At 37.9% G+C, this 12,799-nt stretch overlaps 1 protein-coding gene across 12 annotated transcripts in view; it reads left to right on the forward strand.

The window, feature by feature from the left end:
- Nucleotides 1-9,314, forward strand: part of NEXMIF (neurite extension and migration factor) — a 365,486-nt gene extending 356,172 nt beyond the window's left edge. For all 12 annotated transcript variants that reach the window (XM_084869421.1, XM_084869416.1, XM_084869415.1 and 9 more), the window contains 3 exons: nucleotides 1,898-2,023; nucleotides 2,706-7,080; nucleotides 7,684-9,314. In XM_084869421.1, coding sequence (XP_084725547.1) covers nucleotides 1,945-2,023; nucleotides 2,706-7,080; nucleotides 7,684-7,777 — 4,548 coding nt within the window. In that variant the 5' untranslated portion in view covers nucleotides 1,898-1,944 and the 3' untranslated portion in view covers nucleotides 7,778-9,314. The remainder of the gene's footprint in view (nucleotides 1-1,897; nucleotides 2,024-2,705; nucleotides 7,081-7,683) is intronic.
- The last annotated feature ends 3,485 nt before the right edge of the window (nucleotides 9,315-12,799 follow it).

Below are 12,799 nucleotides of genomic sequence, written 5' to 3' on the forward strand. Positions count from 1 at the left end.
ATGTGGAAATTTATATCTCTGCAGGCTTTTTTGGGCCAGGGGTTGTACAGTAAATGCTAAGAATTGTAGAGAAAGCACATTGTTTTTTAAGAAAAAAGACCTGGTCTTTTGGTCAGGAGACTTGGGTTCCTTTCATAGATTGTTATTTTGTCACATTATTTTTGTTTGTTTGTTTCTCCGTGCCTTCGTCTTCCTGGTGATAAGTAACGAGCTTCCTTGTAGGTAACTTTACACAGAAGGGATGAGAAGACACTAAATTACTGAACTCTACAAATAATTTCCCCTTATTAACTCCCTCCCAAGATGGAATTATTGTAGGGGTTAAAGAGGAGTAAAATTATACTTGAAGTTCTATTGAGTTTCTTAAAAAGAAAGACACACAGAGCAATCCATGATGTCAGTATGATTCCATCTGATCAATAGGTTCCTCTCAGAAGCAGAGGCTCAGCTATCTAATCTGCTCATTTAGTTCTATCACAGATGAACTCTTCTTGCCAAGGGATGGGGACTTTAACTTTGCTAGAATTTCTTTCTACCTGTAGAAGTCTCCAGTTCTTTCTGTGTAAATACAAGTAAGCATCTCTTTCTCTCTTTCCCTGTTACCTATGGTTCATTGACTACTCTCAAGTCATAACTTGTATAAAATGAGAAAAAAAAATGGCAAGTTTGATATGTGAATGTTAGGGGAAATTCTGCATCATCTAACTTCTTTTAAAACTGGATGATTGCCTAGTCCAGACTTCTTATTTTACAGATAAGGAAATAGGCCTAGATAGGTAAAATATCACATAGATTGAATCATGTAAAACTAAATATTCTTACTTCTTTTTGTTCCCTTAATGCTGGACTACCTTTTATGGTATATGTATGCATTAAGATAAGTGAGTATACAACTGAAATCCTTGTAATAGCTGCTTGACCATTAATGGTCTGTGCTTCTTAGTGCAGAAATTAATGCTTAGCTGAGGGAAAAGTCTAGGAAAAGGGGGATTGAAAAGATATGAATTTATAGATGTTGTAAAGGAACATAGTACACAACTCATCTAAGATAACCTTGACTCTTATTTACAACCTAGGTAGATGAACAGGAGATAAGAGGCTATAGATACATGTTGTATGCCCTAAAATATTAGATGATGCTGAGACTCTTTCATAAATTTCAGATATTCTTTGTAGTCACATCTTTAAAATCTTGATGTGGGCTGAGGTGATACTAGTTAACACCAGAGATAAGGTTATGAAAGTCAAGAAACCAAAGAATTAATTATCTACCTCTTTCATCTTTAGCTGTCAAATCTTAATGCAGGAGAAAAAAAATATCTGAATGTGATATATATGAATATATATATATATATATATATATATATATATATATATATGTGTGTGTGTGTGTGTGTGTGTGTGTGTGTGTGTGTGTGCGCGCGCGCGCGCGCGCGCACGCGCAGATTGGCTTGTTTTTGAAGAGCTTCAGATCATCTTAAGTAGAAATGAGGCAAATAGAAATAAAGCCAATCTCCACAAGAACACACACCTTGACTCCAGGTTACTCTGGACTCCACTTTGCATCCTTCCTAATTGGATGACCATGAGTAAGTGAAATGTCTTACTATATGTCTTAAATTTTAGAAGAAGGTGTAACTTTGCCACTTCCTAAAATTTCACTTTTGAAAAGTCTGGTGGCTTAGAAGGGATAGAAAGTTCTAGGATGTATGAATGCAATGAGTTTCCAAATTGACTTATATGGTAGATGTATACTATCAAACAATAACAATAGCAGCAATGAAGCCACTCTGGAAACAGGTAAAATCCAGTGATATTTTAAAGACCTCTTCAGCTGAAATAACCTTAAAACAGATAAAAACAAGTTTAATGACTAATATATATTTGAAATGTGCAGGTTGGACAACATTTGGACTTGGAATGAAACACTAAGAGGTTACATTCATGGATAACCAACAAGATAAGGCTATTGTTGCCTCAGCCAATGGAGAAAACACTCTGAATAATGGGGTCAAAGAAAATGGTAAGGGAATCTAATTATAATACATAATATCTCTCCCAGTATTTCTTTGTTATTATTTTTTTATCCATAATGCTTGGGCAGATTAAGTGTAGAACGCCTCTGATATTGATGTTAATCCTAAATTTTATTTCACCAAATCTCTAACTGGGCTAGAAAGGTCTCTAAGACATCTACCGTAATCCAAACCTTTTGCTCTTCCAAATCATTTCTCTCAAATGAATACTTAAGTTCCTCAAAATCACTAGTGAATTAGAAATATGCTCTGATGTGAGGCTTGGGACATCTAGATTCAGTATGAGCTTCCAGAACAGAGGTCTGAAGAATAGGATTGGGCCTCATAGCTTAAAATAATTAATATCATACCTGAGCATTTTGTTACCCTGAAAGCCTTGACTTTCCAATTAATTGAGCAGCCAGCCTACTTCTTCTCTACTTCTGAGGAAAGTCTTTGAATGAAAAGCTGAATCTAAAGAAATAATGTATTTTACTCACATGAATATTCAATATAAAATCAGGATTGGTCTTTAACTTTGTAATTTCTTATTCTAAAGCTAAAGAAACTGAAGCTGAGTTTATATAATAAGATCAAGTATCAGAAACTGACCAACAGAAAGAGAATTAATGAGTTTGGTCTAAAACCTTTAATTTTATTCCTGTTGTGTGTTTTTTTCCTTGTCTCTAGACTCAGAGAACCAGGATATGGCAATGAAGTCATTTGCAGCTCTAGAGGCTGCTGCACCTGTCCAGCCTATACCCATGGTTCAAAAAGAGACCCTGATGTATCCCAAGGGTCTCTTGCCTCTGCCCTCCAAGAAACCCTGTATGCAGAGCCCTCCCTCTCCTTTGGACCTGATTGAAGCACCTGAGCATGCTGCTAATAGTGCTTCGGTGAATGCCATCTCCCTTACATCTGGTGTTGGAAAAGGCCTAAACACATGGTCGCTGCCTAATGAGTGTGAGAAAGCTTCATTTGCCATAATGGAGCCTGCAGGCTTGTCATCTCTGAATGGAGACTGCCTCATGCAGCCAAGCCGGACTTGCTTGGGCTGCTTCATGGAATCTAAGGATGCAGTAGATCCTGAGCCAGGGATCAGTCTAAAAGTTGGTGATCTAAATAGGGATTATGAAACTTGTGCAGTCTCTGATATAGGGATTCAGTGTATTAATGCTGGAGAAAATATGAAATATGGAGAGCAGCTGCTCTCAGACCAGCTTCTCGGCTTCCCCCTACACAAATCAAGGGCAGGAGATAGACGAGAAGCTGAGAAACCTGACATCGATTTGGAGGATCCAGCTCAGAAAAGTTATTATGAGGCATTGCTGTTAGATAAGTGCAACACGGAAGAATCTTTGCTGGCAAATTCCAATCAGGATTGGGGTTACTTTGAGACTTTTATTAGTGAGAGTAAGATTGAACTTCTTGACCTGTGTTCCAAGAATGAGCTTTCTGTCAACCTATTCTCTGAAGAAGATGTGGATAACTACATGTTTGATGATGATGAGTCAACACTGGGAAGTGATGTCTGCTCTCTGAAAATTCGATATGAGTCCTTTCAGGACAATGTTCGAGACAAGACCACCCTTCTGATGCAGGAGGATGCACAATTCAACTTTTTCCCCAGTGTATTTACTACCTGCTCTAAGCGGGAGTGTAAAAGTGGGGCCCTGAAGCAGAACAGCGATCTTTCCCAAATCAAGGTCCCAGATGTGAGCATCATCTGGGGAGAGGAAGATAAAAATCTAGACAAAAAGAAAGGCAAAGAAGAAGGGCATGAAAACAAAGATGTAGAGAAAAAAGAGGGAAAGGAAAATGGAGAAAAATCTGCCTTAAATAAACCATGCAGTGGGACTGAGGAAGGGCAATTTAAGAATACAAAACAAGACCATCTTGCCAATTCCTTGGAGTCATCAGGGAATTTCAGTGATGACAGTTCCTTCATTGAAGTCTCTTATGATGCCATAGGAGAGATTAAAGACTGTAGCCGCTATATGGCTCGGGACAATAATTCTGGTGGCTCCTCCACCCAGCAGAACTATGGGCTGCGAGTAAAGAGAAAAGTCAGGTACAGTGAAGACTATCTATATGATGTTGACTCACTAGAGGGTGAAAAAGTAAATGAGAGAAAGGAATGGATTCCAGGTGGTTCCAAAGAGGAAGATGATGATGAATGGTGTCCTAAAAAGAGAAGAAAAGTAACTCGGAAAGAGCCCCCTGTTATTATCAAATACATTATCATCAATCGCTTTAAAGGTGAGAAGAACATGCTAGTGAAGTTGAGTAGGGTGGATGCTAGTGAAACAACAGTGAATTTGAGTGAACATCAACTAAACAAATATGCCAAGCTGGCGCCCTTGAAGGGCTTCTGGCAGAAGAAGAAGAAGCAGAGAAACAGCAGCACAGATTCCAATAAGACACACTTATGCCCAAAGCAAATCTTTGAATCGGGTAGCTTTGAGGTGTCATTCCTGCCACCTGCTCGCAAAAGAAAATGTAAACTTGGAAACAGGCACAGGATTCAAAGAATCCCATCCATGGAAACTTCAGCAAGTGCAAAGCAAGTTTCATTCTACAATGATCAGAGGCAAGCTAGTAGTCTTAAAGAACAGGGAAGCCTGAAAGATGCAAGGAAATCACCCCCTCTGGCTGCTCCCAACTGTGCAAATGGGTCACATTTAAATAACATCACAAGTCCTGACTCAATAAAATTCAAAGCCCAAAATGCAGAATTTAAGGGGCCAGAGAGGAAGGTGCTCAACAAAATCAAATTTAAAAGTGAAGCCAGATTAAAATCTAAGAAAATCAAAGGTGGGCAAGAAGGCAAGCCAGTTGTTCAAATGAGTCCAGTTTTGGAAGACAGATCCTCCAAGACTAATTTAAATAATGAAGCTATTCCTGGGACTTCAAACAGTTCTCAACTATCTGAATTTCATGAGGCAAAGGTTGCTAAGAATTCTACTTTCCTACCAACAACCTGTTCTTCTGAAATGCCTCTGTCATCTGCTAATGTTACCACCAATATACCTGTTGTCCCTGGAGGATATCTACAGACATTGTTAGATGCTTCTGATTTGTCAAATAATAGTGCTATTTCATACTTCACTCACCATTCTCCAGAACAAAATGAAGGCAGCCTCACTGATACAGACAAATCATTTGTACCTCTTCAACCTGCCCAGGACTGTATGCTTTCCCCACCTTCTGAGTCTGACCTACAGCAGTCATCCCAAAACTTCAAAATGGAATCAAGTGACTATGGAAATGTGTGGCCCAAAAAGCCTACTTCTGGTCCCCAGGAATTCATAGCTGAAGTCTCAAGGGAGAGAGCCCCAACCCAATCCAGTGAATTTGGAGTCTCCCAAGTAGTGTCCATGGAAAATAACCTCACAGCTGTAACACACAATCCAACCAGCCTCAACAGCAGTGATGGTGGTTGCAACAAGGTCCTATATGCCTCAGTGCAAGACACCCATCTTCCATCTGATGAGTCTTATCAATTAAGTCACTTTAATAATGGAGAGATATGCTTTCCTTTCCAGCAAGACCCAGTCAATATAGATGATAGTCGACTATTTAGCTTTGATTCCATGGCCCCACTCTCTGTCAATTCAAGCAATTATTGCTCCTTACCCTTGAAGTCCTGTGAAAAGGATGCTGATGAGGATATCACTGATGACTTCCTGGCCCATTGTAGCCCCAAGCTGGTGATCCAGCAAACCATTGATGAAATAGCACCGTTAAAGGAATCCACTGACCTCCTGGATATCTCCAACTTCACTCCTGACAAATTCCGCCACTCTTCCCTCTCAGAGATGTCCCCACCTGACACCCCGAGTATTTCCCCTCAAATTACCAGATGTGAGAATAGAAAGACATTAGAAACTATGAAGGGATTCCAAGAGGGTGTCCCAGGATCACTGGGCAATATGGACAAGATAAAGTGGGACTGTACTACCCTTCCACAGCAAGTCCAAGTGGAGGATGGATTTTCTTTAAATAATCATCAGTTTCAGTTCCATATGTTCAATGATGATGATTCTGTCAGCCTGCTCCAAAAAAATCCTTGCTTATCAATATTTGATGATCCATCTGATAAAACGAATGCTAACAACAAAGTGTTGAAATCAAGAAAGAAAAGTTTTCCCAACAAGAGTGGGTCTATGAACCAAAGCTCTTCTCAGAAAAATACCAGGAAAAAATCCCCCAAAACCACCAACAAAGGGATTGAAAAGCCATCTGGTAAAACCTTCCGCCAGGTCCCTAAGTCAATAAAGAAAGGGAAATACATAGCTGCAATCAATGGAGAGAAGATGCAAATTGGCATTGGCCATGAGAGAGGTCAAATCAACAGCCTATCATCCACAGGGAAAACACTGACCGAATGTATCCAACATAGTGGTCTTGGTACCTCTATGAAGATGCCAAATCAGAAGGGACTTTCTAGAGATTGGGCTTTGGGTAAAGACAGCAGCCCAGGCTGGAGCAACATGAGAATGGGCACCAACACCAACAGCCTCCTAGATGATGACCAGCGGGAGTTTCAGGAGCCTTCTTATATCTTGTCCAACATTGCCTCTGGTATGGCAGATGTACAGAGGTTCATGATGGCCTCCATAGAGCCCCTTTGGGAGCCCATGCAACACCATGGGGATCCCAAAATATTCTATTCCCCTGAGTCCAATAGTCTAAAATTGAAAACCCTCAAAATATTGGCTGGGACACCACAAGAATCTAAGAAAAAAGTCAACAGTGGGTCACCAGGAGACACTAAGAACCACAGGTCTATCAAGGGTGTGAGTAAAAGCAATGGGAAAGCAGCAATAGGTGCTTCTGGTGATGCACAAATGCCTGGTTATAATGAGGACTCTCAGTCTGCCTTCTTTGATAAAAAGTGTAATAACCTGAGTACTTTCGGTAATAATGGACCAACACACAAAAAGTTATATCGTCACAAATCCAGCACCAAGGCCCTGAGAGATGAGAAGTGTAAAGGAAAGCATGTGGAGCGAGAAAAGGTCCAAAAGGATGAGGCTGGGACAGCTTCTTTTGAAAAACTGAGGTAATACTGCACCAAAATGGCTGAGATGATGCACCCCTAGCTTTCCTACTACCTGCTAAACCTATAGTCCATCATTTTCCCCCTCTTGAAAGCAGAAGTTTGCATGAAAGAAACTGCCCATTTCCTTTATTTTTCAAATTAAAAAGGAAAGATAAAAGTGCATGAAAATTCCTATACTTTTAAACCACCCAAAAGATTGGGCTATTTGGTTGTGGCTTAGCTAGGTATAAGCTCTGACAAGGCTACTTTTTCTGCTATCCAATATTAGCTTTTACTTATTGACAAAATCAAACTAAAAATATGCTCTTGAATGATTTGGTGAAGGGAAGGGCTTTTCAGAAAGAAAAAATTTCAACAACAGAATTAAAGTTATACAGTCAAAAAGCCAAGATTATTTAAGCAAAAAAAAAAAATGTAATTTGGAAAGCAAAATTTAATTCATGCAGCAATTGGGAGTGCTTTCTAGTGGTCCCTGCTATTTCTATCTTTTTCTACATCATACAGTATTTAGTATGATGTAAACAAATTTAGATTTTGTGATTCCTTTGTGGGACATACTCTAAAACTAACTAAGATGGCATAAATTGTTTGGTTTTTCTGCAGGGATTCCGACTACAATCTCCTAAAAGCAGAAACAGCATTTTGGGTTTTACCTGTATTTGAAGAAGAGGCTCACATTTTCCAGAAAGACATTTGATGTTTGTATTTTATTTCTTTAAAAATATGCCTTGTGGTATGTATGTTGACATGTAAGTGCTTAAAGAAAAGAATTTTAAAGTGTGAGAATAAGTCTTTGAAAGCAAACTTTAATCTGATACTCTTTGTAAAAGACTTTAAAAGTCACACAGTTGCACAAGTAGTTTATGCACTATTAACCCAAGGGAAAAAAGAAAAAACATTGTGCCAAACTACAAACAAGTGACTCTATTGTATATATTTTTACTTCTGTCAACATTTGGTTGTGAGTATTTGGGGAGCTTATCCCTGTTGATTTACTAGAAATATTCCAGTGATTCTTGCTATTAACCACCCCACTTATGTGGATAGCACCTATAGATCACAGTGGAAACATATGTTGTGCTACACAATTTACCAAAACCTAAAAATGCTGTTTGAGATGTGCCAAATTTTCTTACCTCATCTCATAGATTCACCCCACAGTTTAAATATCATTAATGGATTTTAAGTATATTATATATGTGCATACGTACATTATTTAAAATTTTCAAACTCTACTGTACTATGTGGAAACATGAAGAATTAAGCATGGCACAATAAATGTTTGCTTGTTCAATTTTTGGAGGGTTAAAATGTCAGAAAAGTCTGGAAGTGATAAGTCCATCAGGGACCCAAGTATATACATTTACAGAATGTTTTATAAGGAAACAAAACAGCTGCTTTAAAGTTTGTTTTCTAAAAGCAAAATCTGTAGCTGAAAATTATTTAAAGTGCAAAGTTATATTGCTCATACTTTATATCTCAGTTTTATATATTTTATAATAGTCTGGGGTAAATTATAAAATATCTATAAATCAACACTAATGATAAATTAAGTACATAGATTGTTTTTATTCAAATAGTTTCATACATGTTTTATTCCAGTTTTGTCAAAAGTGCACTCATATCATGGTTTTAGTTGTTCTTTAAGTGCTTAATCTTGCAATGCCAATGCCATTTAAAGAAAACATTAAGGCATCTCAGTACAACTCTTATGGGTTAAGTGTGTGTGTGTGTGTGTGTGTGTGTGTGTGTATGTAGGTGTGTTTGTGCGTGCTCACGCACGCGCGCATGTGTCAGATAAAATGAACAATCTGTGGTAATGATTAATTTTGAGGCCATATATACTTAGTCTGAAGATGACTAGTATTTGAAATCACACAGCATATTTAAATTTAAATTTATATATTTTTTGAAATCACATTTTTATTCAATCTTATCCCCCCTTTTTTGAATTTCATAGCTCCAACATCTCTCATTGCTATCTTTTTCCTTCCCCTTTATTTACCAATTTACTTCTATCATTTTATCTATTTTCTTTGCACAGTTGAAGCTATGTGTGTCTGATGGCTGATGCATTATGTCACAGATGAGATAATGAATGTGAAAGCGCTTTGTAGATCATAAAGTGCTATACAGATATAGGGGGTTAATATTATTAATGTTGTTGGTTGTTGTTGTTAACCTTACTATTCTTACTAATATTGTTACTAACCTATTAACTTTTGAATGTATAGGCTGTGGGTGGGAGGGTGGAGAATAGTGGGTGGGAGAAAGGGGAACTTAAAAAAGGGGGGAGATGTTCAAAAGGATATTTTAAGAAAAATATGAATCTACCTAGTTATTGCCACCTAACAGAGAAGAAACATTTAAAAGTAGTCAGAAATGGAAGGAAACCTGTCACATGTATTAATATACACACTTCCCAGTCCATGATTCCTTTTACCAGCCTGCTCTACTACGTATAGCTAGGTTGCAAAATGAACAAGCCTGTGTTCTTAATGGTGTGATTGTGTGTGTCTGTAGGGATGAGTGGTGAGGAGCATTTTTTGAAGCTGCTTCAGGCCTGGAAAATTACTTACTCAAAAGGCACCAGATGCAACATGTCTCCTGCTCTACAGCTGCCATCCAAAAGGGAAAATAATCAAACTGGAACACTTTCTTCTATTTCTCTACTCTGATATCTAGTTGTTTGCACTCAATTCTATGGATGGTTCCTAGGGGCTGGTATGTGTGTGGGTGGGGAGGGAGTATATTTTGAAGCTAAATTTTGGTTTGGAATCAACAACTCTCTATATTGTGAACCCCAAGACTCCAGACTTCAAAATCACCTGCTGGCAATTAAAAGAAGAAATGAATAAAATGTTCCATGAATACAATGTGTTTCATAAAAAATAATTATGGGAGCAGTTATCTACTTTTTCTCAGTAGCAATCCAGCTTTGCAGAAGGGGTTAAGGTGGGGTAGAAGGAAAACCTGAAACTGTTGGAAACAATTTTCTTTTCAGACCTTGCTATGCATCCTTTGGAATAGATTATCTTTCAGTTTCTCCTGTGGAGCTCATTAGGGACCAATTCTATGGCATGGTTCATCTCTTTCTCTAAAAAGAATTTTCATTTAAATTATATTTATATATTTATTGTTGAGAGTATTACAGATGTCCTCCCATATTACCCCCTTGTCTCCCAACCCCTACCCGAGTTCCCATCCACCCCATGCCTTCACCACCTTATTGTCTGTGTCCATGGGCAAGCATATGTGCATATAAATTGTTTAGTTAATCTCTTCTCATACCCTCCACCTCCTTCCCTCTGATATTTGAATATCTGTTCCATGTTTCCATGACTCTGGTCCCATTTTATTCATTATTTTATTGTGTTCACATATAAGTGAGATCATGTGATATTTGTCTTTCTCTGACTAGCTTATTTTGCTTATCTTTTTCTTTTCTTTTCTTTTCTTTTATATGTTCTTATTGGTTTTAGAAAGAGAAGAAGGGAGAGGAGTAGGAAGAGAGAGAAAAATAAACATTGATGTGAGAGAAAGAAACATCAACTGGCTGCCTCTTGTGGGCAACCTGCTGGGGATTGAGCTGCAACCTGGGCTTGTGCCCTGAACTGAAATCTAACTGGCAACCTTTTGGTGCATGAAACATCACTCAACCAACTGAGCCACACCAGCCATGGCTCCAGTGCAATCTTTTAATCCCTGAAGTCTGCGTTTCCCATTTTATGAACCAATCATCTGAGATCAACAAGACATGCCTGGGTAGGATGGCCAAATTTATGCTTAGTTTATTTTTATTGGTCTACAATGCATTATATGTTTTTAACATATAAATTAGTGACATATAACCACTCTGTATTTAAAATATAACAAGAAATTGAGTTGAGAAATGAGCAATAGGGCAAGTCAGAAGATGCTTATTCTCTTAATTATACTTAATAACCTACTCAGTAGATGATATTCTGCTTTCTTTAGTTTTTAAAGCTTTGTTGATCCCGTCTCTCCTCTCACAATTATTTTTTTCTTTTAATTTTAACTCACACTTCTTTTTTTTCTGTCACAACATAGTAAGCCTGACTCTTTGGATATTTCTTATTCAACCAGCTGCCGTAGTGGAGTAAGGACCAATGATATAAAAATAGTGTTTTGACCTAACACTGGTATCTCAAGTCAGATATATGAAATTTTCCTTGGCCTGAAATTCCTGATTGCCATTACCTACAAATCTCTCCTCTCTGAGAAGCTGCTTCCTATTAATTCCTTCCCATTTAATTTTTAATTTCCTGAATACGGTATTCACCCTCATTCTTCTTAATCTCAGTCCTTGGCTTTATGGTTTTTTTCTTTTATAATTTCATATTCCACTTCCCCAAAGTGTCAGAATATAAGAACCTTAACCAGGCTACTTCTTGTGGAAGTTTAGAGAAAGAACCTTCTTACTCTTAATTACCTTTAATTGCTTTGACCACTTCCAAATCTAATTTTAAAGACATGTGCACACACACACACACACACACACACACACACACACACACACACACAGAGAGAGAGAGAGAGAGAGAGAGAGAGAGAGAGAGAGAGAGAGAGAGAGAGAATTATGTCATATGACTGAGGAAAGTTGGAAACTGTTTTTCTTTGAAAATCTATACAAATAGATCTGATCCCCTTTCTAACTTGATTAGGTGCTGGACTGTGTGGAGCAAGGTGTTAAAACAGTGGCCTTGACCAAGGTTCTTCAAGACTTCGGAATTATATTTGGACTTGAACCAATGGCCTCTCCAGTGTCTCATACTCCATCTTCCTATGCTTCTTCCTCCCAGCTTTCTCTTCTGACTTCTTATTACTGTGCAATTTTGTGTGAAGGCCTTACTGTTTCCTAAATGTTTTCAAACATCCTACAGTATCTTCAGCATCACTTCTTTAGCCACCTCCCTGAAGTCCTTGGTGCTAGGTGGGCTTTTGTGACAACTTTCATCTTCTCTGAACTTTTTCTTTGCTGGGATACATCTGTATGTATGCTGGGAAGAGGGACGTAAGTTTGTGTATAACAGAGGAACATACAAGATGCTTCACAAGCTGTAAACAGCTCTGGCTAGCATCCTATGTTCTGTTATGTGAGATTCTGCCATTTTAGTGAGTTTCCATTTTAGTGGATTGTTATCAACATTTACTTCTTAAAGGAGAAAAACCATATCCAAGGACCTCTTAATCAAGCTTGCTCTTACCAAGTTGATTCAGTGTGATGCAGATTTACCACATCTTTAATTTATAGATGCTCTTAGAACAGTTCCAAAAGTTGAAGAAAGCTGAGTTTCTGCATTGAAGAGGAGAATGGAGCACTAGCTTGTCTAACTAGTGCTAACTAGAAATGTTTCTTTTTCCCTGTATTATTGAGAAGTTGTCTAATTTAAGGAGTTTTTTTTATTTATTTAGGGTTTTTAATGACTGCCCACTTCTGTAGAAAAATGACATTTTTCTGAAAAAAATAATGAGATTTTTTTTCTAATCATAAAATTCACTAAGCAAATAATTTCATTTAGAAGATTCAGTACCAAAATCAAACATTTTAGTAACAAATAGGCATCTTGTCAATATAATGTAGGCCAGGAATTTTGTAAAGGTGTCTCAAGTACCTGAATAAAAGAGAAGAAAAAATTAGCTGGCTGTTTAAACTTGGAGAAAAACTATAATCTGCTTCAGGGTCCTCAGCCAGCAA

This window comes from Pipistrellus hanaki, assembly GCF_964339955.1.
Source record: "Pipistrellus hanaki genome assembly, chromosome: X".
Taxonomy (NCBI): Eukaryota; Metazoa; Chordata; class Mammalia; order Chiroptera; family Vespertilionidae; genus Pipistrellus; species Pipistrellus hanaki.